At 28.2% G+C, this 27,961-nt stretch overlaps 1 protein-coding gene across 3 annotated transcripts in view; it reads left to right on the top strand.

Moving 5' to 3' along the window:
* LOC119607067 (probable serine/threonine-protein kinase fhkB) overlaps positions 1–27,300 on the top strand; it is a 41,788-nt gene extending 14,488 nt beyond the window's left edge. The window contains exons 1-7 of one of the 3 annotated variants that reach the window (XM_037960808.1): positions 6,162–6,473; positions 6,976–7,237; positions 23,369–23,551; positions 23,622–24,133; positions 24,213–24,435; positions 24,497–24,710; positions 24,780–27,300. In XM_037960808.1, coding sequence (XP_037816736.1) covers positions 7,231–7,237; positions 23,369–23,551; positions 23,622–24,133; positions 24,213–24,435; positions 24,497–24,710; positions 24,780–27,168 — 3,528 coding nt within the window. In that variant the 5' untranslated portion in view covers positions 6,162–6,473; positions 6,976–7,230 and the 3' untranslated portion in view covers positions 27,169–27,300. Of the gene's footprint in view, positions 1–6,161; positions 6,474–6,975; positions 7,238–23,368; positions 23,552–23,621; positions 24,134–24,212; positions 24,436–24,496; positions 24,711–24,779 lie in introns of those variants that run through there. The other 2 variants (XM_037960809.1, XM_037960807.1) reach the window with 2 other exon arrangements.
* Positions 27,301–27,961: the final 661 nt, after the last annotated feature.

Raw genomic sequence — 27,961 nt, 5'->3', positions numbered from 1 at the left:
AACTGAACTAGAACTGAACTAGAACTGAACTAGAACTGAACTAGAACTGAACTAGAACTGAACTAGAACTGAACTAGAACTGAACTAGAACTGAACTAGAACAGAACTAGAACTGAACTAGAACTGAACTAGAACTGAACTAGAACTGAACTAGAACTGAACTAGAACAGAACTAGAACTGAACTAGAACTGAACTAGAACTGAACTAGAACTGAACTAGAACTGAACTAGAACTGAACTAGAACTGAACTAGAACTGAACTAGAACTGAACTAGAACTGAACTAGAACTGAACTAGAACTGAACTAGAACTGAACTAGAACTGAACTAGAACTGAACTAGAACTGAACTAGAACTGAACTGAACTAGAACTGAACTAGAACTGAACTAGAACTGAACTAGAACTGAACTAGAACTGAACTAGAACTGAACTAGAACTGAACTAGAACAGAACTAGAACAGAACTAGAACTGAACTAGAACTGAACTAGAACTGAACTAGAACTGAACTAGAACTGAACTAGAACTGAACTAGAACTGAACTAGAACTGAACTAGAACTGAACTCGAACTGAACTAGAACTGAACTAGAACTGAACTAGAACTGAACTAGAACTGAACTAGAACTGAACTAGAACTGAACTAGAACTGAACTAGAACTGAACTAGAACTGAACTAGAACTGAACTAGAACTGAACTAGAACTGAACTAGAACTGAACTAGAACTGAACTAGAACTGAACTAGAACTGAACTAGAACTGAACTAGAACTGAACTAGAACTGAACTAGAACTGAACTAGAACTGAACTAGAACTGAACTAGAACTGAACTAGAAACTGAACTAGAACTGAACTAGAACTGAACTAGAACTGAACTAGAACTGAACTAGAACTGAACTAGAACTGAACTAGAACTGAACTAGAACTGAACTAGAACTAGAACTGAACTAGAACTGAACTAGAACTGAACTAGAACAGAACTAGAACTGAACTAGAACTGAACTAGAACTGACTAGAAACCTAGAACTGAACAAGAACTGAACTAGAACTGAACTAGAACTGAACTGAACTAGAACTGAACTAGAACTGAACTAGAACTGAACTAGAACTGAACTAGAACTGAACTAGAACTGAACTAGAACTGAACTAGAACTGAACTAGAACTGAACTAGAACTGAACTAGAACTGAACTAGAACTGAACTAGAACTGAACTAGAACTGAACTAGAACTGAACTAGAACTGAACTAGAACTGAACTAGAACTGAACTAGAACTGAACTAGAACTAGAACTGAACTGAACTGAACTAGAACTGGCACTAAGAACTGAACTAAAGGAACTACTAAACTGAACTAGAACTGACCTAGCACTGAAAACTAGAACTGAAAACTAGAACTGAAACTAGAACTGAAACTAGAACTGAACGAGAAACTGAACTAGAACTGAACTAGAACTGACTAGAACTGACTAGAACTGAACTAGACTGAACTAGAAACTGAACTAGAACTGAACTACGAACTGAACTATGCAACTGAACTAGAACTGAACTAGGATCTTGAACTAGAACTGAACTAGAACTGAACAGAACTGAACTAGAACTGAATAGAACTGAAATAGAACTGGGAACTAGAACTGAACTAGAGCTGAACTAGAACTGAACTAGAACTGAACTAGAACTGAACTAGAACTGAACTAGAACTGAACTAGGAACTGAACTAGAACTGAACTAGAACTGAACTAGAACTGAACTAGAACTTGAACTAGAACTGAACATAGAACTGAACGAGAACTGAACAGAACTGAACTAGAACCGAACTAGAACTGAACTAGAACTGACTAGAAACTATAACTGACCTAGAACTATACATGAACTAGAACTGAACATTTTTGCAATTTCTAATACATATGTATGAAGAAATCTTGTACAGACTTCTGTAGTAAAGTTAATGATACTAAAGATTAGAAAAGCCACTACATACACAGAAAAAAATAATACATAACTAGAATGAATTTTGTAATAAATTGTATGAATCAAACATGACTTTTTTTCCCAAACCATTTTCATTCGGAATATTAAAAGTTCATAAACTGTATGAATTTGTACATGAATGAACTTTTTGGTTTTTCTTACTTATTTTCTTTGATTTTCATAAAAAATTGCAATAAATATCCACATTGCAATAAATATCCAATGTTCAATTTTTTTAGAAAATAAAATAATAATAATTAGCGAATTTTTATGAAAAATAAATAAAAATATTGGAAAACAAAATATGAAATAAAAAAACATCAGCAATATAACTAAACATCCATTCTTCAGACAATCCTGCAAGTTACGCGCATTTTCATTGTTTTCAATCTAAAAATCATAAAGAAATAAAAAATTTTCCAAAGAAAATTTCAAACATTTTTTAACAAATAGAAAAATAGAAAGAAAATTTTTAATTTTTTAAGTCAAGGCTTCTAGATTTTGTTTAAAAAATAAAAATGAAAAAATTCATACAATTTAGGAACTTATTCTTAAATACTATTAACTTTAGTCAATGAAAGCTGTTCATATTATTTATGCTCAAACTTTTTTCTGTGTATTATTGTTATGTAATAAATATTATTATTTTCTATTTGATTGCAGTGTTTCCAAACATTATTATTTAATATTTTTATTATTTATTCTCACATTTCATTAAACAAAGAAGAAAAAAAAACAAAAATCTGTTTAGATTTTAATTACGCTTTAATAGGCATTTTAAAACTATTTCCTATAAATGCATAAAAAATATAAATTATAAACTTTATATTATAAACAAAAACGTTAACAGAATATTTAATTAAAACAAACACAATATTTTAATTATTCAATTAATAATAGAGTAGTGTAAACTAAAATTAAAAATAAAAACTATAAAAACGAGACAGAGTTAAACTGTGGAAGAATTTATAAAGTACATACATATTAGATAATTTACAATTTTAAGTTTTGTAATTAAAAGTTAAATAAATCTACTAGTAGTAGACCATAAAATTGGCGAAATTTTTTGCTTTCTTTAGCCCTGGAAGTATTATGTATGAGATTTTTCCATTATTTTGTGAATTCACCCCCACTGTGCAATATCGAACCAAACGCCCCAAATAAGCCAGCTCATACATGAGGAAAAAATACAACATAAAATGTTAAATTAAAAATATATTTTAACAACAACAATTAGGGAGTGTGTCGTCGTCTATGATTAAACGAACTATTAAAAATAGTTTCCGCACACGACCAATTTACTATAGCGAAATAATAGCGACAGAAAGAGAAATAGAAAAAAACATAGACAAAAAAGAAGTAATAAATTGATTTTTTTGGATTATTTTGAATAATATTAAAATTAAAGTTAATTTAATTTCAAATTTTAACATTTTTTAAAAAATTCTTCTTTATTGAAAATTATTTTTAAAGAAAAAAAAGTCTATTAGAAAATTTTTCAAAATTAAAAGCAGTTTCCCGTCTACAAATTATCAGTATTTATTGCAAATACCTAATTCAACTTCATAAAAAACGCCAGAAATCTCCAAACGCGGGGGAAAAATCTCCAAATTTCCCGTTAAACGCTAAAATGTATATTTCCTCAATTGATAGGTACATATTTCAAAATGTCAGATTTGATGGGAAAAAACGTCAAATTGGCAACAGTGATTATTATTATAATTATTTGTAATATTTTTGATTGCCATGTGTTTTGTAATTTTCCATTTCTTTACATTATGTATTTCTTTTTTTTCTTTAATTATATTTTGTTTCTTTTGTACATTCATATGTATGTCTATTAACATTATACGCCATACATTCTTATATACACGTACATATACAAATAAAATACATACTCTTTTAAAATACCCATACTCCCTCCTCTGGTGGGCTACCAAACTAGACTAGTTTTAACATGCAAACAACAACAAACAAACAGCATTAGTAAACCTCACCCACCTCTCGTTTGTCTAACATAAATGCGTCGCATAGTAATGTTAATATAATAAAAACATTATGTTAGTTTAACATTCCCATGTAAATAAAAGTGTTTTGTTCAGAGAGAGAGGGGAGGCAAAACAATACAGTGGTGTGGGAGCTAATATTTTTACCTTAAATATGTTTTAGAAAGTAGCCAGATGTGAGTACAATATGTAATGAAAGAAGTAATTAAAATAAGGTTTTATTTTAAAAGATAAGTAATGTTTTTAAATATTTTTATAATATTACTGTGGCTTTTTTTATAAGTCTCTCTTTTTTCGTTTTGTTTGTTTTAGTTTTTTATTTGCTCTTGTACTTTATAATTTTTTACGCTAGACACAACAATAACAATTATAGCGTTGAAAACTAATGAGCAATAACAACAATAAACTTATATATTTTTGTTGTACAAAAAAAAAAAACTATTTCTGCTGTTTTTTTCTTGTATTTTTTTCTAATCTAATGTTTTTGTTGTTTTTTCTGCTGGTCATAGACAGAAAAAACTAAATCGTAAATGTTAAAAAAGTTATTTAAAAGAATATAATCTTTAGACAAATGGTATTTGGATACTTATTAATCATTGATAAGATTCATTGAAATTTCTCTTCTGATTGTTTAAAAATTAAAAAATTCTCTTCTTTTTTTTAACCGAAGGAATAAACTAAAGTCGGGGCTATAGAATAGACTAGTCTACTCTGTACTATCGAATAAATTGGACTATAGAATAGACTATAGTCTGGACCATAGCATATAGTCTGGACCATATATTGGGCTTAAAAGCAACCTATAGATTAGATTATAGTCTGGACTATAGAGCTGACTATTGTCTGGACTATAGAACAGACATAGTTTGAACTATAGTCTGGACTAAACAGCAGACTACAGTCTGGACTATAGAGCAGACTATAGTCTGGACTAAAGAGTAGTCTACAGTCTGGACTATAGAGCAGACCATAGTCGGGAATAAAGAGCAGACTATAGTCTAGATTATAGAGGATACTATAGCCAGTACTATAGACCAGACTATAGTCTGGATTATAAAGCAGAGTACACTGTGGACTATAGAGCAGACTATAGTCAGGACTATAGAGCATACTATAGTCAAGAGTGTAGAGCAGACTACAGTCAGGACTATAGAGTAGACTATAGTCAGCACTATAGAGCAGACTATAGTCAGGACTATAGAGCAGACTATAGTCAGGACTATAGAGCAGACTATAGTCAGGACTATAGAGCAGACTATAGTCAGGACTATAGACTAGAGTATAATCTGAACTAGAGCAGTCCATATCAGGGGCTATAGAGTAGACTATTGTCTGGACTTTAGAGCAGACTACAGTCTGGACTACAGAGCAGCCTATAGTCGGGACTAGAGAGCAAACTACAGTCTGGACTATAGAGCAGACTATAGTCTGGACTATAAAGCAGACTATAGTTTGGTCTATAGATCAGACTATAGTTTGGTCTATAGATCAGACTATAGTTTGGACTATTGAGCAGATTATAGTCTGGACTATAGAGCAGACTATATACTGAACTGTAGAGCAGACTGTAGTCTGAACTATAAAGTAGACTATAGTTTGGACTATAGAGCAGACTATAAGTCTGGACTATAGTCAGAACTATAGAACACGCTATAGAGCAGACTTTGGTGTTATACAGTTGATATGAGTTGAAAGGGGGTTAAAAGTCCTCTTCTATCAGTTACAGAATATATCTAAATAAATTGGAAAAAGTAAAAATTTCTTCTTCGTCTATTTTTATTCCTATGAAATTTTATTTGATTTGATATAAAATGTCGTTTTATTTACATTTTTAAAGAATTCAGTCTTTTATCTCTCTGTTTTATACATAAAACCGCATGGTTTTTTATTTCTATTTTGCTAGATTTTGCCTATTACTCTAGCCGGCTGTTTGGCTGGCTGCTGTGACTGTGACTACTACTACTAACAACACTGCTAACAATACCCCCTCCCCCTCTCTCTCAACCACCTTCCTCATTGTTTTTTACATTTGGCTGTTAATACTTTGTTTTTTTTTTTTTTTTCAAATGTAGTTCATTGTAGTCGTAGTTTTTTTATTTCTTGCATAGGGGATTTGAAAGCGGTGAGGGGGAGGGGAAATCCCTGTTTTCTGTCGCTTTATTTTTTTCATTTTAATATTTCAATTCATTCTAATGTCTACTAAGAACGAAGACGGAGCTTTTTTTCCACAAGCAGTGTGGTCTTCACTAAATAAAACTTAAAAAAAGTAAAATAAATAAAAAACACGACAAACCGGGCCGTATGTCGTCGTTTTTATTTCATTTTTTTTCACAAAACACGCGTTTTCTGTCTTAAAGTTAAATTTTTCTTTCAATGAAATTTTCAAAATTGTGAAATCAAATGTTTAATTAAAAAGAAAAAAGTGAATTTTGTTAAAATTTGTATTTTTTAAAAAAGTGCCAATTCTTCTGCAAGGGAATGTGTAAAAAAAGAGAGTTTTTGTGTGAGTTAATGATCTATCTCACTTATATTTTGGGTTTCATTAAAAAAAATAAATAAATTAAAATTTAATTTTGTTAAAAAATATAAATAAAATATTACGCGTTTATATTGTCCACGTTTTTTTCTTTTCTTACAAAGTGAATAATCTTGTACATTTTTTACATCATTTTTATATTTTTTTTTGAGTTGTTTTGATTTGGAAGAGAAACAAAATAATAACAGAGCACAACAAATAATAATGAAAACAACAACAAAAATATAACCCCACATTTTAGCACCTTTATTATAAAGAGAGTTTGGTTTATAGTTAATATGTTTGTTGTTGTTGTTTCTTTTCTTTAACATGTTTATGTTTGTTTGTTTGTGTAATTTTGCTCAGATTTGTGTGTTTCTTGCTGCTGTTATTATTTTTCTTCTTCTTTTTCATCAACGACAACGTCAAAAAAAATGTGTGTGTTTATTTTTTTTGCGTCTTAATTTTTTAAAAATTTTATCAAAATTAGGTTAAAATTTAAATTAATTTTATACTATCACTGCCGCCACCCCAAACGCCGGTATTAAGAGCAACTGCACACACACGAAAAAAAAGCCGCAAGAAATTGAAAAAAAAAAAAAATATTAAAGAAAATAGAAAATTTCCAATTCTTCGACTGCTGCCGCCTGTTCTTAACCAATTCGTCAACAAAATACAACATTTCAAGGAAATATTTTGTTATTTATTATTGGAAAACTTTATAAAAAGAACTAACTGCAACAAAATGTTAGGTAAATATTGTATTTTTTAAGAAATTTATAAAAAATTTTTAATTTTTTTTAATTATTTTTAAGGTATTACCAAACTAAAGACCGTTAATTGGTTGCCTATTTCAACACTTTATATTAAGGTGTAGCAATTAATTTATCATTTCCCTTTTCTCGGTAGTGGAATTTTAAGATTAATTTCTTAATATTTGGTAAACTTTGAAAGACATTGTCTTCTGTTAACTACATCCCAAAGGAAAGAAAACTGTCACAATCTATAATCTGTTCTATAGATTACACTATATTATGGACTATGCTAGAGACTATTGTATTCTATAGTCCATATAATCATAGTCTGCTCTATAGTCCATATAATAGATTATAATAGTCTTTTCTATAGAACAGACTATATTAAGGACCATGGTCCACCCCATAGTTTATTCTATTGTTATGTAATTATTTGCCCTTTCTTATTCAATTTAGCTCTTTTTAGAGAAATTTCATAAGATTGTGTAAATCTCCTCCTTTTGCAAGTAGTTGAATTAGATCTTTAAAAATAATTCTCTCTCAAGCAAAACTAGTCCCTTAGGGATTCTTTCCTTGAATTATGTATTTGTCCCCTTTTTGCCGATTTACCGATTTACATAAGTTTAAAAACTTTTAAAATTTTAAAGAACTTATTCTTATATTTCAATTCTACCCAAACAACACACACACTCTGTCAGTGTGAAATGTCAAACAAATGAAAATTTTTCATATGCCAAAAGATACTCTTGTTTGTTTTAAAGATCTTATGAAATTTTCTGCAATTTTTAAGAAATATTTCATCATAATGCAAAAAATTCATAATAACATCTATTATTTAATTGCTAAAACAAAAGTTCAATGTTTTTTAAATAAATAAATGATTCTTCTAACGGGCTTAATGACTAAATTTATATTAAGGGGAATTTTCCATTCTGGACATTATGGAATATTATGAAAATTCTAAGGAAATGTTTTTATAATTTAAGAAAGGAAAATATAATTAAGTGATGACTCATAGGAAAAATATTTCTAGAGATTAAAATAACAATTTTTCAATCTTTTTTACTAGACTATAGACTAGACTATAGCCTGGCCTATAGACTGGACTATAGACTATAGCCTGGTCTATAGATTGGACTATAGATTAGACTATAGTTTAGACTATAGTTTAGACTATAGACTAGACTATAGATAATACTATATACTAGACTATAGACTAGACTATAGACTAGAGTATAGACTAGACTATAGACTAAACTACAGACTAGACTAGTCCTAGACTAAAGACTAGACTATAGACTAGACTATAGACTAGACTATAGACCTATAATATAGACTAGAACTATAGACTAGACTATAGACTAGACTATAGACTAGACTATTAACTAGACTATAGACTAGACTATAGACTAGACTAGAAGAACTAGACTATAGACTAGACTATAGACTAAGACGATAGACTAACTATAGACTAGACTATAGACTACTATAGACTAGACTATAGACTAGACTATAGACTAGACCTATAGACTAGACTATAGACTAGACTTAGAGCTAGACTAATGACAGACTATAGACTAGACTTAGTACTTATGCACTATAGACTAGAAAACTATAGACTAGACTATAGACTAGACTATATACTAAACTATAGATCAGACGATATACTAAACTATAGACTAGACTATATAACTAGACTATAGACTAGACTATAGACTAGACTATAGACTAGACTATAGACTTGACTATAGACTAGAATATAGACTAGACTATATACAAGACTATAGACTAGACTATAGACTAGACTATAGACTAGACTATAGACTAGACTATAGACTAAACTACAGACTAGACTATAGACTAGACTATAGACTAGACTATAGACTAGACTATAGACTAGACTATAGACTATAGACTATAGACTAGACTATAGACTAGACTATAGACTAGACTATAGACTATAGACTAGACTATAGACTAGACTATAGACTAGACTATAGACTAGACTGTAGACTAGACTATAGACTAGACTATAGACTAGACTATAGACTAGACTATAGACTAGACTATAGACTAGACTAGACTAGACTATAGACTAGACTATAGACTAGACTATAGACTAGACTATAGACTAGACTATAGACTAGACTATAGACTAGACTAGACTATAGACTAGACTATAGACTAGACTATAGACTAGACTATAGACTAGACTATAGACTAGACTATAGACTAGACTATAGACTAGACTATAGACTAGACTATAGACTAGACTATAGACTAGACTATAGACTAGACTATAGACTAGACTATAGACTAGACTATAGACTAGACTATAACTAGACTATAGACTAGACTATAGACTAGACTATAGACTAGACTATAGACTAGACTATAGACTAGACTATAGACTAGTCTATAGTCTAGACTATAGACTAGACTATAGACTAGAACTATAGACTAGACTATAGACTAGACTATAGACTAGACTATAGACTAGACTATAGACTAGACTATAGACTAGACTATAGACTAGACTATAGACTAGACTATAGACTAGACTATAGACTAGACTATAGACTAGACTATAGACTAGACTATAGACTAGACTATAGACTAGACTATAGACTAGACTATAGACTAGACTATGGACCCGACTATGTTTCTCATACATAACTGCTTTATTACTGTTATTACTGGACTTTATTTAATAACATCCCAACTTGGTCTGTAATTTACAGTAAAATTACACACAGTCCCATAGTAAAAAAATAAATAACGTTTTATTATATTTTCTGTTATTATTGTCATTTTGTGATTTTCTTTATTTTTTTTTTCTTCCTCTTCCTATAATAAATATTATATGCAAAAACAAAAGCATGTTTTCTTCTGTTTTGTATATATATTATTTAATAAATAAAAAGTAAAAAAAGTTTTGTTTTTAGTACGAAACAAAGAGAAAATTAATAGGAAGAGATTTTTTTTCTGTTTTTAAAATAAAATTTATATTTATATTTAGTACGTCTAAAATAGAGGAGGAAAAAAACAGCAAAATATAAACCAAACATGTGTTTAACAAAATAATAATAAAATAAACTTTTTTTTTTCAAAACACATCAAGGACACATGAGAGTCTAGCAAAGCACGTTTTTAATTTGATTATTTGTAGTTTTATTTAGTGTTTATATTTATTTATTAATTGTTGTTGTTGCTATTAACTAGTATTTTTAACCATAATAAAAATTTGAATTAATTTTAAAGTTATGCATAATAATTTAGTATCTTTATTTTTGAAAATTTTCTTTATTTGTTTAAATTAAAGAAAGAAGGACAGACTTCTTAACAAATAATTAAAAAATTGCTGGGAAAAAATGTCTGTTAAGTGTCTAAATTTTATAGTTTTATTATTAGTAATAAATTTAAGCTTATTACTACTTGTTTAATAGTTAAAAAAAAATATAATAAATTAAAAATAAATATAAATAATCTTATTTGTAAACATAAAACAGAAAGTAATTAATTTTAAAAAATAATATTGAGATAAAAACTCAACAATTGAAAACAATTGTAATCAGTTTGATAAAACAATAAAACACTTTAGATTAGAAGTGTATTCTGCAGACCCCACAATCTGCTAAATATCACAATATAAACAACTTGAAAAGTTCAATTACAAATACAAATCAGGAAGGTTCCAGACAATCGAGATTATTACCAAGAAAGTGAATATTTTCAAGAAAATTTATAATTTTTGCTAAAATTTCTTCTTTATTAGTTCTCATGTTTTGCTTAAAATTTTCAATGAAAATTTTTAAGTGTAAAATTTTTATTTTTAATTTTCAGAAAAAGTGAAAATGTAAAAGTGACAATTCATTTAATTTCTTAATTTTCAATTTCTTAGAAAGTAAATGAAACTTTCTATATAAAAATAGACACACGAGACTAAAAACAAAATTATTTATTTTTAAACATTTATGATGAATCTGTTAATTTAGTTAAATAAATAAAGAAAATTTGCCAGTCATTTGGGAAAATTTTCACAAAATTTTCCTAAAAGATGAGAATAATAAGAATAAAGAAATAAATATTACTTAGAAAATTCCTATTAAATAAAAAAAAACAGAAAATGGATTTAAACGTTTTGGCTTCTGAAGTAAAAAATTATAATTTTTGAAAATTCGAACTTAATTACAAAATGTTCCTAAAAATTTTATATTCTGACAGCTTCTTTCAATATTAAACAGTTATTGAACATTTTTGTTATTTTGAAACTAAAAATTTTGAGTTCGAAAATTCGAACTAATTTTCAAAATTAAAATTTTTGAACTTTTTTTTTAAATTCTTGTAATTTTCAGTTATAATCAAGAGTTTTTGTTAGTTTTTATTTAAAATTTTGTATTTTAAGCCGAAAATCACAATTTTCGAAAATTGGAACTTAATTTCGAAACTACAAAATCTTATAATTTTCCCAAAATTTTGTATACTATTTAAATGTATTAAACTGGAATTAGTTTCAATTTTAGTTATTTTAAACCTAAAAATTCCATGTTCGAAAATTCGAAATAAATTTCGAAATTCTAAAATTTTTGAATTTTCCTAAAATTTTTCATTCTGATGACATTTTACTGCATTAAATTGCAATTAGTTTAAATTTTTGCTATTTTAAGCCCAAAAATTCAATGTTCGAAAATTCGACCTTAATTTCGAAATTTTTAAATTTTAGAATTTTCTAAAATTATGCATTTGGACACCTTCCAATAGTATTAAAAAGGAATTAGTTTTAATTTTTGCAATTTTAATTTCGAAATTGTAATTTTTCGCACTTTCTTTAAAATATCGTAATTTTCAGCTCTATTTAAGATATTTTGATTAAAAATTTTGTATTTTAAATTTCTAAGCTTTACAATTTTGATACAATTTTGCATTCAGACACCTTCTTAAAGTATTTAAAAGGAATTGGTTTCAATTTTTGTTATTTTAAACCTAAAAATTCTATGTTCGAAAATTCAAAATTAATTTCGAAATTCTAAAATTTTAGAATTTTCCTAAAATTTTGCATTCTGATAACTTCCTACAGCATTAAACAGATATTAGTTTTAATTTTAGGCATTTTGTGATTAAACATTTAATGTTCGAAAATTCGAACTTAATTTCGAAATTTCAAAATTTTACAGCTTTCTTAAAATTTTGTATGCGGACACCTTCCTACAGCATTAAACAGAAATTAGTTTTAATTTTAGGCGTTTAAAGACTAAAAATTCAATGTTCGAAAATTGGAACTTAATTTCGAAACTACAAAATTTCACAATTTTCCTAAAATGTGTCCTTCTGTTACCACTTTACTGCATTAAACCGCTATTAACTTTAATTTTTGGTTCTTTAAGTCTAAAAATTCAATGTTCGAAAATTCGAAATTAATTTCGAAATTTCAAAAGTTTAAATTTTCCTAAAATTTTGAATTCTGATAACTTCCTACATGATTAAACAGAAATTAGTTTTTATTTTAGGCATTTTGTGATTAAAAATTCTATGTTCGAAAATTCAAACTTAATTTCGAAATTGTAAGTTTACACATTCTCTTTAAATTTTTGTAAATTTTTGCCGTAGTAAAAAGTTTCTAACAAATTTTAATGTAAATTTTGTATTTCGAACTTAAAAATTCAATGTTCGAAAATTCGAACTTAATTTCGAGACCACGAAATTTTAGGATTTTCCTAAAATATTTCCTGCTGATATCATTTTACTGCATTGTACCGATATTGGTTTTAATTTTTAGGCATTTTAAGCCTAAAAATTCTATGTTCGAAAATTCGAACTTAATTTCGAAATTTTTAAATTTTAGAATTTTCTAAAATTATGCATTTGGACACCTTCCAATAGTATTAAAAAGGAATTAGTTTTAATTTTTGCAATTTTAATTTCGAAATTGTAATTTTTCGCACTTTCTTTAAAATATCGTAATTTTCAGCTCTATTTAAGATATTTTGATTAAAAATTTTGTATTTTAAATTTCGAAATTGCAAAATTTTACACTTTTCCTAAAATTTTTAATTCTCGCGCCATTTTACTGCATTAAACCAGAATTAGTTTAAATGTTAGCTATTTTGAGACTAAAAATTCAATGTTCGAAAAATTCGAACTTAATTTCGAAATTGGAATTTCTCACATTTTCTTTAAAATATCGTAATTTTCAGCTGTATTTAAGAAATTTTGTTCTAAAATTTTAAATTTTAATTTCGAAACTGTAAAATTTTATAATATTCCTGAAATTTTTCATTTTACCATCATTTTACTGCATTAAACCAGAATTAGTTTCATTTTTTTGTTATTTTAAGCCTAAATCTTCAATGTTCGAAAATTCGAATTTAATTTCGAAATTTAAAATTTATTGTAAATTTAACAATTTCCTTAAATTTTTCTTTCTAACACCTTCTTACCGTGTTAAACAGTCATTATTTGCAATAATTCAATGTTCGAAAATTCGAATTTAATTTCGAAATATGAAATTTTACAAATTTCTACAAATTTTGATAATCTTTAGCAATTTTTTTTATAATTAAGAATTTTTCTAGAAAAATACCAAATTTAATTTCAATATTCGAAAATTTCTTAAATGTTTATGCAATTAACAGTAAATTCTTAATTGTTTTTAAAAGTTTTAGAAATTTCCAATAGATTTCATAAAATTTTTATTACGTTTTTAACACATTTCTTTAATTATTTAGTAGATTTATTTAATTTATTGTTTAGTTCAAAGTATTTAGTGTAAACCGGCCAATTTTTTATATATATTTTTTTGTGTATAAACACATTAGCAAAATGCCGGCTAATTTTTTCCCCTTTTGCTAAATTGTTTATATTATTTAATGGCCTTTTTTAAAGTAATGTTTACAAATTAGCGAAACAGTTTTTTTTTTTTTTCAAATATTCACACTTTGTAAAAAATAACATTTGTGCAAAAGATTTTATTAAACTCACACCAATACACTGGGCGGGACACCAGCAGCAGCAAGCACTACAATTAAAAAATAAACAGTTTTTTTAATAGTATAAATCTTACGCTTACGTAGGATTTATCAATAGGTCTTTTTTTATTCTCTACTAAATGTTTACAAATTTGAAGGTTTTTTTCTATTCTTTTTTTATTTAGTATTAATTTAAATAAATTTTAGATAAAATAATTAAATATACAAGAGAAGGTTTTTCAAGATAACAAAGAAAAATAAATAAATGAATACTATTAAAAAAAAAAAAAATAATTCAAAATAAAGTGTAAATAACGCAAAAAAAAATAGCATGTTTTTGAATAGTATTCATTAGAAGCAAGCAAAAAGAATAAGCAGAAAAAATAGCGAACGTCAAAGACCAACCTAGAGAAAGAAAAAGTGAATAACAAGAATTTTGTAACATTAATTTATTGCGCATTCGAATTTCGAAATAAACATACAATTTATATTATCACATCACTAATTATAAATTTAAAATAGCAAAAAAAAGCAACAAAAATACAAAATCATATAATCAAGAATTTAATTTCTTTATGAAATAAATTAAAAATAAAAAAAAATTCATAAATAATATTAAAAACACAAAATGAAAAGTGATAAACATTAAAAGATAATTTATTTTATTACAGTTCTAATCGATTTATATTATACGCAAAACTGAAACACAACAACTACAAATAATCTTAAATAAATACAAATAAAAAAACACACTTGGAAAGTTTCAAGGAACTTAACTAAAGCTATAATTAAAAAAAAATAAACTAAAAGATAAATTATAATTTGCAAAAACAAGAAAAATATCAAATTTTATACAATTTTTTGCTTTTAGAAAGGGAAACATTAAATTTTTCAATTGTATTTTAAATTTTTATTACTAAAATGCTAAAAATGGATATTTTACACCAAAAATTTCAATGTTCGAAAATTCGAACTTAATTTCGAAATTGCCAAATGGCTCATTTTTATGAATTTTTGTCATATTTATGTATTATGGCAATTTTTGTGTAAAATTCTGCAGACTTTAGACCAAAATTTCAATGTTCGAAAATTCGAACTTAATTTCGAAATTGAAAATTCCTCAACTTTTAATAGTTTTCGACTGTTTAATTATTTATTACAATTTTTATACTAAAAATTTCCATTTTTCGATCCAAAAAATTCAATATTCGAAAATTCGAACTTAATTTCGAAATTGCAAATTTGATAATTTTCATACATTTTTATTACATTTATGTATTATAGCGATCTTTAGCGTAATTTTCCATTTTATGACCAACAATTTCAATGTTCAAAAATTCGAACTTACTTTCGAATTTCAGAATTCGCAACTTTATATAGTTTTCGACTGTTCAATTAATTGTAACAGTTTTTATACTAAAAATTTCTCTTTTCAGACCAAAATATTCCATAATCGAAAATTCGAACTTAATTTCGAAATTGCAAATTTGATCATTTTCATACATTTTTATCACATTTATGTATTATTGTAATTTGTGTGTAAAATTCTGCTGATTTTAGAATAAAATTTCAATGTTCGAAAATTCGAACTTATTTTCGAAATTGAAAATTCTTAAATTTTTAACAGTTTTCAAATGTTTAATCAATTATTATAATTTTTATACTAAAAATTTCCATTTTAGACCACAAAAATCAATGTTTGAAAATTCGAACTTAATTTCGATATTGCAAATTTGATAATTTTCATACAATTTTATCACATTTATTTATGTGTTATTTTCATTTTTTGTTAAAATTTCTTGTTTTTAAACCAAAAAATGTAATGTTCGAAAATTTGAACTTAATTTTGAAATTGAAAATTTTTAACTTTTTAACAGTTTTCAAATGTTAAATTAATTTTGGCAATTTTATACTAAAAATTTCCGTTTTTAGACCAAAAAATTCAATGTTCGAAAATTCGAACTTAATTTCGATATTTGAAATTTCCTAATTTTCAGCAATTTTTGACAATATTATGTGTTCCTGGGATTTATTTGTTCAAATTTCATGTTTTTAAACCCAAAATTTCAATTTTCGAAAATTCGAACTTAATTTCGAAATTAAAAATTTTGCAATTTCCTTCAAATTTTTCCTCATAACAGATTTTCTGCTATTAAGTAAAAAATAATTAAAATTTTTAAGCATTTAAGCCTAAAAATTCTATGCTCGAAAATTCGAACTTTATTTCGAAATTGAAAATTTCTCAATTTTTAACAGTTTTTGAGTGTATTTTGTGTTTTCAGTTATTTATTATATAAAAATTTGTATTTTCAAAACAAAAATTCCATATTCGAAAATTCGAACTTAATTTCGAAATTGAAAAATTTTAAAATTTTATAATTTTTTAACAGTTTTCAACTATATCTTGCATTTATTTACAAAATTTTGTATTTTAAGCTCATAAATTCCATGTTCGAAAATTTCGAAAATAGTTTTCGTAAAAATTTTCAATAATTTTTTGAGAAAATCTTAAGAAAACTTGTTTTTTTTTTTTTTTTTTTTTTTTAATTTTGCAATAAAGTTTTGGATTTTCAAACTTTAACCATGAGTTTGGGTTAATGACTGTTGTTATTGTTTTTCTGCCATCGATGCACCCATTGTTGTATTTTTTATCAACACTCTATAATTTTAGTTCCTTGACACTCTATGCTAATTTATCGCTTTAAGTTGTTTATTTATAAAGCAATTTTTTTTTCATATATTTTTCATAGTTTAAACTCTTCTTTTTTTAACATAAAACGTTGAAAGTTTACTATCGTTTCGTTGGGTAGCAAGAACAAAAATATAGTTTATTTTTAGAGTTTGTTAAGTGGCTTTGTGTAGAGACAGAGAACTTTACAACAGACCCACAATTGATTGTATGTTTTAGTATTATTATTATTATCATCATCATTAGAAATGCAATTGTGCATTCTAAACAATGCAATGAACTTTTTTTCTTTGTTTTTTTCTTTTATTCGTTAAAGGCTGTTGGTATAAAGTCATAGATAATAAAAAAGCTTAATAAATATTAAAAAAATGAACAATAAAATAATAAAAAATTATAGAAAATGAAAACAAAATTCTGTAATAAAGAAAGAAATGTTTTATAGTCCTACCGTAACAAAAGAAAAAATGTTTTTTTTTTGTTTATAAAAATTATGATTAAAACACTATTTCCTTGAAATAGAGAATTAAATCATCACATTTATATCGTTTTGTGATATATTTCATGTTTTCAGGCCAAAAAGTTGATATTTTCTTAAAAAACTTCTAAATCTGAAAAGTTGTGAAAAGTTTTCTTTGTTTTTGGAAATGGTGTACTGATAACATAAACGAATAATAAAAATTAGAAAAACTTATTAAAAACCAACAATAAATAATTTTATATTAATAAAATTGAAGTCTGGCAAAAAATGATAATAATAGATTAGGAAAAAAGTGAAATAAACAAAACCTAATCTTAAGTTTTTTTCTTTTCAAAACCCCACAACAAGTAAATAATCAAACACTTTTTAAGGCCATTTCAACTTATAGACAGTGCAAAAACAAAATTTATAAAAATAATAAACAAAATAATAAATAATAGATTCACAAAACAAATTTTGACAGTATTAAGCAAATAATGAAAGCTACAGTACTTTTATACAGTACCACTCCCAAACTATAAGGGGGGCCCTATTACCACATACTTACATGAACGAGTAGAATTGATTGTAATTTTCCTTTTTGAAATGATGGCATACGATATTGGACAAGAAATCTAGAACATTTTAGCTTAATTTTGATATCGAAATGCGTTTTCAATAGGAAAGTTTATTCGATCATGTCTAAGGTAATACGGCCCTCAGTACTTTTTTGTATACAAAATAATCTTTACGAGTAGAGATTTCAAAATAAGACATTTAATTTATTTTGAATGAACTAAAATGAAATGAACTTTTTTCCATGTGCGTCATTCGCCATCAGCTGAAATGTTATGATGGTGATGCTCTTGATCATGATGATGTTGATGATGGCCTACTATACTTTCCAGGCATGGAAAATTGAAATTTTGAAATAGTACTAACTTATAACAAAAATAGTACGTTAAAGGTTTGAAAGTACTAAACTAACTTTCCCCTAGACTAGACTATAAACTAGACTATAGACTAGACTATAAACTTGACTATAGATTAGACTATAGACTATAGACTAGACTATAGACTAGACTATAGACTAGACTATAGACTAGACTATAGACTAGACTATAGACTAGACTATAGACTAGACTATAGACTAGACTAGACTATAGACTAGACTATAGACTAGACTATAGACTAGACTATAGACTAGACTATAGACTAGACTATAGACTAGACTATAGACTAGACTATAGACTAGACTATAGACTAGACTATAGACCAGACTATAGACTAGACTATAGACTAGACTATAGACTAGACTATAGACTAGACTATAGACTAGACTATAGACTAGACTATAGACTAGACTATAGACTAGACTATAGACTAGACTATAGACTAGACTATAGACTAGACTAGACTATAGACTAGACTATAGACTAGACTAGACTAGACTATAGACTAGACTATAGACTAGACTATAGACTAGACTATAGACTAGAATAGACTAGACTATAGACTAGACTATAGACTAGACTATAGACTAGACTATAGACTGGACTATAGACTAGACTATAGACTAGACTATAGACTAGACTATAGACTAGACTATAGACTAGACTATAGACTAGACTATAGACCAGACTATAGACTAGACTATAGACTATAGACTAGACTATAGACTAGACTAGACAATAGACTAGACTATAGACTAGACTAGACTAGACTATAGACTAGACTATAGACTAGACTATACTATAGACTAGACTATAGACTAGACTATAGACTAGACTATAGACTAGACTATAGACTAGACTATAGACTAGACTATAGACTAGACTATAGACTAGACTATAGACTAGACTATAGAGTAGACTATAGACTAGACTATAGACTAGACTATAGATTAGACTATAGACTAGACTATAGGCTAGACTATAGACTAGACTATAGACTAGACTATAGACTAGACTATAGACTAGACTATAGACTATAGACTAGACCATAGACTAGACTATAGACTAGACTATAGACTAGACTATAGACTAGACTATAGACTAGACTATAGACTAGACTATAGACTAGACTATAGACTAGACTATAGACTAGACTATAGACTAGACTATAGACTAGACTATAGACTAGACTATAGACTAGGCTATAGACTAGACTATAGACTAGACTATAGACTAGGCTATAGACTAGACTATAGACTAGACTATAGACTAGACTATAGACTAGACTAGACTATAGACTAGACTATAGACTAGACTATAGACTAGACTATAGACTAGACTATAGACTAGACTATAGACTAGACTATAGACTAGACTATAGACTAGACTATAGACTAGACTATAGACTAGACTATAGACTAGACTATAGACTAGACTATAGACTAGACTATAGACTAGACTATAGACTAGACTATAGACTAGACTATAGACTAGACTATAGACTAGACTATAGACTAGACCATAGACTAGACTATAGACTAGACTATAGACTAGACTATAGACTAGACTATAGACTAGACTATAGACTAGACTATAGACTAGACTATAGACTAGACTATAGACTAGACTATAGACTAGACTATAGACTAGACTATAGACTAGACTATAGACTAGACTATAGACTAGACTATAGACTAGACTATAGACTAGACTATAGACTAGACTATAGACTAGACTATAGACTAGACTATAGACTAGACTATAGACTAGACTATAGACTAGACTATAGACTAGACTATACTAGACTATAGACTGGACTAGACTGGACTATAGACTGGACTATAGACTAGACTATAGACTATCAGGGTGTACAGCGGTATTTATTCGGAATTAAAAAGTACTTAACTACTTAATTTTCCATGTCTGATATTTCCACTTGTTGGTTGGTTTATCACTCTGTTCTTTTTTTTGTCTGCCTTGTCTTGTCTATCTGTCTGTCTATCTATCTGTTCGATTTTAACATGTCATGTTCTTATATTTTATTTCTTAAAAATTTCTTATTGAAACGTAATAATTTTTCTTTATAAATAAATCGATGAAAAATATTGTAAAATTTTAAACAAAATTTATACTTTCTTTTGTTTTAATATAAATGGGAAATTTTTCCAAATAACACGCCAAACAATTTGTTTAAATATTGTTCTACATTTGAATATTCTACAAAATGTTAGACATTTATAATTAATTTTCTTTGTGTTAGAAATTTAAGAAAAAGCGGTCAAAAAAACTATAAATTTTAAATTGTTTTAATTATTATTATTTCTATTTCAATAGTCTATAATTTTAAAAATTAATTTAATTGAAATTTTTTAAATTTTTAGAAAAGCGTGTATATTTTTTTGCAAAGTTCAATGATTTGTAAAATGAAAAAAAAAAATAAAATAAAATTGTGAAAAAAATTCAACGAAATTTATGAACTTTTTGTTCCCAAAATTATGTATTTTGTTTACTTTTGCGTTTTTGAAATTAAAATTTCATTAATTTATCAATCAAAAATGATTATTTTTAATAATTTATTAAAAAAAAAATTTATGAAAATTTTTCCATTTTTGTAATTTCGAATACTTTTTTTTCGTATATTGCTTTATATTTCAAGAAATTATTAAATATTTCGAAAAGTTGTAAAATTTGTGCATTTTGCTAATTTCGAAATTAAGTTTGAATTTTTCGAAATTGTTAATTATTCTCAATTTCTGTAAATTTAAGCTGTTTGTAGATTTTATATAATAAAATAATAAAAAAATTTCTTATAATTCAGGAAGTTTGCCAAAAAATGTTCAAAACTGGAAATGTTTCATTTTTGAAAAGAAGCCAATATTTTTAAACTCTTTCGAGTTCAATACCTTTTTATCTTTTATTATTTTTTTGCTAATTAAGGCGAACAAAACATTTGTTAAAATAATTTATTGTTTCATAATCTTGTAATTACAATTCTTAATTTATTTTTACATTAAACATTTTATATAACCCACCATCAATATCAATACCATCCATACATCCAACCACCCCAACCACACACAGTTTTAGTTTTAAACGATGGCGATCACACAAGAATTATATTTACAATAAAAAAAAACACATTCAATTGCATTTATACATATTTTTATTTTATTTATTTTTTTCTTTTTTTTGTATAGAGAAAATAAAAATAAATAAAATAAAATAAATGTATCTTATTTCAATTGTAATAATATTAATTTAAAACTGCGCAGTATTTTTCCTTTTTTTTTCATAGCAAAAAACATTACTACAATAATAACAGAAAAAAAGTTTAAATAAATATATAAAAAATGCATAACAAATGGCAAAAAAAAAACAACACATTTTAAATGAACATTTAAACTGATGGAGGTTAAAATGTCCAGTTAATGTAAATTTTCAAATTGTTATATAAAAGTATATCTTTATCTTTAGATTAATGAAGAAAAACATAAATTATTGTTTTTGTAACAAGAACATTCATCTTTTAAGGTTTTTGATCTTGTTTTTTTAAATACATACTATGTATTTATATTTTTTATTAAAAAAAATTTAATCTTTTGTTTTCACTTTCTTAAAATACATGACCGCATTTTTAGGTAGATAAATTAATCAAATTTAAAACCAAAATATGTTTTTAATATGTTATACATATGGGCATTTCCATAGCGCGGTAGTTTATAGCCGATTGTGTAGTCCGTAGTCTAGTATATATGTAGTCTACAGTATAGTCTATAGTATAGTCTATAGTGTAGTCTATAGTATAGTCTATTATCTAGTCTATAGTCTAGGCTAGACTATCGGCTATAGTCTAGCCTATAGCCTATTGTCCAATCTATAGTCTAGTCCATAGTCTAATCCATAGTATTGTCCATAGTCTAGTCTATAGTCTAGTCCATAGTCTAGTCTATAGTCTAGTCTATAGTCTAGTCTATAGTCTAGTCTATAGTCTAGTCTATAGTCTAGTCTATAGTCTAGTCTATAGTCTAGTCTATAGTCTAGTCTATAGTCTAGTCTATAGTCTAGTCTATAGTCTAGTCTATAGTCTAGTCTATAGTCTAGTCTATAGTCTAGTCTATAGTCTAGTCTATAGTCTAGTCTATAGTCTAGTCTATAGTCTAGTCTATAGTCTAGTCTATAGTCTAGTCTATAGTCTAGTCTATAGTCTAGTCTAGTCTAGTCTATAGTCTAGTCTATAGTCTAGTCTATAGTCTAGTCTAGTCTATAGTCTAGTCTATAGTCTAGTCTATAGTCTAGTCTATAGTCTAGTCTATAGTCCAGTCTATAGTCCAGTCTAGTCTAGTCTAGTCTAGTCAATAGTCTAGTCTAGTCTATAGTCTAGTCTAGTCTATAGTCTAGTCTAGTCTATAGTCTAGCCTATAGTCTAGTCTGTAGTCTAGTCTGTAGTCTAGTCTATAGTCTAGTCTATAGTCTAGTCTATAGTCTAGTCTATAGTCTAGTCTATAGTCTAGTCTATAGTCTAGTCTATAGTCTAGTCTATAGTCTAGTCTATAGTCTAGTCTATAGTCTAGTCCATAGTCTAATCCATAGTATTGTCCATAGTCTAGTCTATAGTCTAGTCCATAGTCTAGTCTATAGTCTAGTCTATAGTCTAGTCTATAGTCTAGTCTATAGTCTAGTCTATAGTCTAGTCTATAGTCTAGTCTATAGTCTAGTCTATAGTCTGGTCTATAGTCTGGTCTAAGTCTATTCTATAATCTAGTCTATAGCCTAATCAATAGTCTAGTCTATAGACTATTTTCTAGTCTATAGTTAAGAACAAAATGCAAAAGTTTTTCGCATGGAAATGCCCATATATTTAGAGGTTGAAAAGGGAATCGTTTGTTTTTGTTTACATTTCTTTGTTTGTTTTGATTTTTTGACAAAAGCGTGACCATCAAATTTAGAATAAGGAGTGGGTGTTTAGTTAATTTTTCCATTGATTATAATGCGTATAATTTGTTTTTATTAACACAACATGATAACTAATTTGTTTCCCTATTTGTTGTTTTTATCTAATTCCAGGTGGCCATAATGAACTTACACGCTATAGCAGCGAAGATGTATCGGGCAATGAATCTAGTGAGGCTTTAAAAATGACCGAAACTGAGCGTCAAGCCAATTTCAATCGCCATAAGGAGGAGATGCAAAAGAAAAGACGTAAAAAGAAGCGTACCTCTTCATCTCTACACTCGTCTACATTTCAAGGTAGAGAAACTTGCAACAACCCTTTTATATTATAGTGATTCTAATTTCCTTTTTTTTTTTTTTCTCACAGAGTTATATAAACTTACCGGCGAGATATTGGGCGAAGGCGCTTATGCTTCGGTCCAGACGTGTGTTAACATCTACACCGATTTAGAGTATGCTGTCAAGGTGATTGATAAAATTCCCGGTCATGCCCGCGCTCGCGTTTTTCGCGAAGTGGAAACATTCCATCATTGTCAGGGTCATCCTGGTATTTTGCAATTGATTGAATTTTTCGAAGATGATGAAAAGTTTTATTTAGTTTTTGAGAAAATCAACGGTGGTCCTCTGTTGACTCGCATTCAGGAGCATATTTGTTTTTCGGAACATGAGGCTGCTCAGATTATTAAGGAAATCGCTTCTGGTTTGGATTTCCTACATAAGAAGGGTATAGCTCATCGTGATCTCAAGCCAGAGAATATTTTATGCGTTTATCCGGATAAATTGTGTCCGATTAAGATATGTGATTTTGATTTGGGTTCTGGCATTAAATTCACCACGGATATATCATCGCCAGCGGCAACGCCACAGCTATTGACACCGGTAAGTGGAGGAAATAAGAGAAAAAAACAAATCTCAATTTACTAAATAAATAAATCTTTCTTTTGTTATCTTGTTTTAGGTTGGCAGTGCTGAATTTATGGCCCCCGAGGTGGTCGATCTATTTGTCGGCGAAGCCAATTACTATGACAAACGTTGTGATTTATGGTCCTTGGGTGTTATAGCCTATATATTGTTATGTGGTTATCCACCATTTTCGGGTAATTGTGAACAGGATTGTGGCTGGAATCGTGGTGAAAACTGTCGCACTTGTCAGGAACTTTTATTTGAGTCTATACAAGAAGGTAGGCGGAATTAGAAACAAATTTGTATTGAAAAAATTCTAATAATTTTTCAATTTACCAGGACATTTTTGTTTCCCCGAACCTGAATGGGATGATATCAGCGAAGAGGCCAAAGATTTGATACGCGGCCTATTGATTAAGGAGGCACCTAAGCGTTTAAGTGCTGAGGCGGTATTAAATCATCCCTGGATAAAAGTATCCGAACATGAACCTTTAGATAGTAAGAGAATGGAAAATAGACGTAAAGCTTTAAGGACACCAGGAAATATAAGACGGTTAGTAAGAAATTTAAATGTTAAATTTAAAGAAGTCAAATTTTAAAAATATTTTTTTTAATTTTGTAGCAATCAATCGGCACGTGAAATTTCACAATTTGCTGAATCTGCTATGGCTGTGAAGCGTGTTATATTACAACATTTCTCCATGCGCTACGACTATATGAAAGAACGTCCTAATATTTATCAACCCTCTCAAAATGGGGTTGATCCAAATCCTGATTTTTCTAGCTTTAAGAAAAATCGTTCTACTAATTCCAAATCCTTGTTGGCGGGCGGCCCTGCCAGTCGCAATCGTTCAACTTATGGACGTCCCAGTACTATAAGTACTAGACAATCAATTAATAAATATGGCAGCATTAATGGCGGAATAGGAGGAGGAGGAGGAGCAGGCGGTAATGGAGTAGCTGGCGGCCCTGGTGGCAGTACACGCAGCGGCTCTTCGGTGTTTAATACTTCAGCAGGATCACGTTCTGGTGGCTTTTCCATTTTAAATGTCCACGATGAAGACGAAGATGATGAAGTATTGGAAAATTTCGGTCGTTTAGATGTGAATCAAGAAGAGGAGCGCAACGATTGGCGTTCATACTATAATGGTGATGAAGAAGATGAGGAGGACGAGGAGGAATATCGTACCAATTGGCGTGATCTAGATGATTATGATTACGATAATGAAGGTGATGAAGATGAGGAAGAAGATACCTATCATCAACAAAACTCCTCATTTGTGGCTCCTGAACCAGAAATCCACTTGGTGGAGGGTAATGGTGTTTACAAAAGTTCTTGGATTAACGATTCCGATGATGAATATAATCCAGATTATGAGGAAAATGAAAAATATCAACGCAATTATGTAGGCGATGAAGAAGATGATTACGATGATGATGAGGAGGAAGAAGATGAAGTGGATTATGCCAAGGAAGAAGTTGTTTATGACGATAAAGAACTAGAAGTTGATGATAAAAATGAAAACAAAACTAACGAAATATTGGAAAGTATTAGTGATTTAAAGGCAATGCTACCTGATGTAATTGATGAGACTGGTAATAAACATAAAATTGATCAAATCAATGAAAATGATAAGGATAATCTTAATGATAATGATGAAGAAGAAAAACCAACTAAAGAGAAAGTTAATGATGAAGATAATGAAGATGTTAAGATAAAGGATAAGAAAGATGAAGAAGCTTTTAAGGAGCAAAACGATGCCGTACCACTTAATGTACCTAGCATTAATGTAATTAAATGCCCACCACAAGAAATTTATGCTAAAGATGATGATGATGATGATGATAACGAAGAAAAAGAAGAAATGAAGAAAACTAAAGTCTATACAGCTCCTACCCAAGCTTCTATCTTAAAGTCCCCCAATAAGCAACAGCAGCCTTTAATACAAGAACGTAAATCACCTCTTAATCAAACACGCACGGTTTATTTTGCTACTGATAACAATAAGGAACCACAAGAAGACTTTGATGAAGAGGAAGAGGAGGAAGATGAAGATGAAAAACAAGATGTTTTCAAAAAGCCTTTTCTCTATAACAATTACTCCAAACGGCAAAGGCAATATTCGAAGTATCAACAGCAGCAGCAACAGGATATACACAAGCGCTATATTTCGAACAATTTGAAACAGCAACAACAACAACAACATCAGCAACAACCCATAGAAAATTGGCGTCAACGTAATAATCAACAAATACCAGAGCAACAACAACAGCAAAATTTAAACCATATTAACAACTCCAATAATATAAAAAATTTCAAAAACTTAGACAATCAATCATATCGTAAATATCGTCCCAATAATGCTGCCAATTACTATGGCAATCCGAATCGTAATTATTTGGGCAGTTTCTCACACAGTGGTACACAACAACAACAACAGCCGATACAGGCACCACAACAGCAGCAACAACAACGTAGCAATCCATATATGATGCCCAATTTTTGTCATAATAATAACAATAGCAATCGCCATAATAGTGGTGGTAGTAGTGGCGGTACACCTCCTTCGGATAATGAGCAGCAACACTACTCCTCTTTTAAAACATCTCCCGAAATACGCAACTGGCGCAATGATTGCATCTATTCTTCGGTGCGCAATTGTAATATGCAACGCAACTCGCCCACCCAGCAAATGTATCAGCAGCGCAAGTGTTTCTCTCAGCAACCCCAAATGCAGCCTTTGTATCGTGTTAATCCTCAGCGTATAGGTTCGGGACGTTTCCCCTCTAATACTACCAATAATATGGATTATAATGGTACTCCCTTAAGCATTGGTCTCTCACCACCCAGTGAAAGTTTGTTGCTACAACGACGCTTGCAACGTATGAATAATACAAATGTTGCCCCTGCTCCCACTCATTATCATCAGCAATTGCAACGCAATGGCAACGATTTGTTAATTAATAATTCCAATGAATATTGCCAACAACAGGCTACCGCCAGTGGCTAAAAAGAGAACAACATTTTGTTTTATGTTGCTCCCCCTTGTCCCTTACTTTCCTCCCCCTAAAAAAAAAACTTAAGAAATAATAGATTTTTCTTTTCTAAAAATCTAAACAAAATTTCCGAATTAATTTTTTTTTCTACCACAAAATTTTTTTGTTTTAATTTTTTATAAACAAATCTTTAAAAAAAGTTTTTCTTACTTTAAACTTATTTTTTGTTCTAATTTTTTGAAAATTTTTTTAATTTAATTTTCTTTAACTTCCTCTCTTTCTCTCTCTATCTAAAACAAAACAATACTTTAAAAAAAGGAGTTTTTTAAAAAAAGAAAAGCTTTAATATGTGAAAAGCTTTTGTTAAAATATCTTTAAGAAAAAAAAATCATAAAAAGAAGTTAAAAAAGCTCTTGTTTTAAAAAGCTTTAATTGAAATAATGTTTCTATTGTTTAGAAAGAAAACAAAAACAATTGCTATACTATATATACAAAAACAAATACAATATATTTTGTCGAATAAAAATGTTACGAAAAAAAAGAATGATAACCAAAAAAATGAAAAAAAAAAGAAAACCGAAAAAAATCCTGTTTTATTATTTTTGTTTTAAATTTATTTCATTCATTCATTTCTCATGCGGGTGGCATATTTTCAAAATCATCACATTTTCATTACGAATAGATACATTAAACTCATTAAAGTTTTTGTTTAATTTAATAAATTAAGTTCAACTACAAAATGTTTTTCTTTTTTTGCCTAAATTTTCTCTCTCTTATACAAATAAGGCTTTTAATTGTCAAATAAAA

This window comes from Lucilia sericata, unplaced genomic scaffold, assembly GCF_015586225.1.
Source record: "Lucilia sericata isolate MDLA Ls3-8-SP2 unplaced genomic scaffold, ASM1558622v1 Contig000652F_arrow, whole genome shotgun sequence".
NCBI classification, from domain to species: Eukaryota; Metazoa; Arthropoda; class Insecta; order Diptera; family Calliphoridae; genus Lucilia; species Lucilia sericata.
The sequence above is the reverse complement of the archived record's forward strand: the minus strand, read 5'-3'. Positions and strand labels throughout refer to the sequence as shown.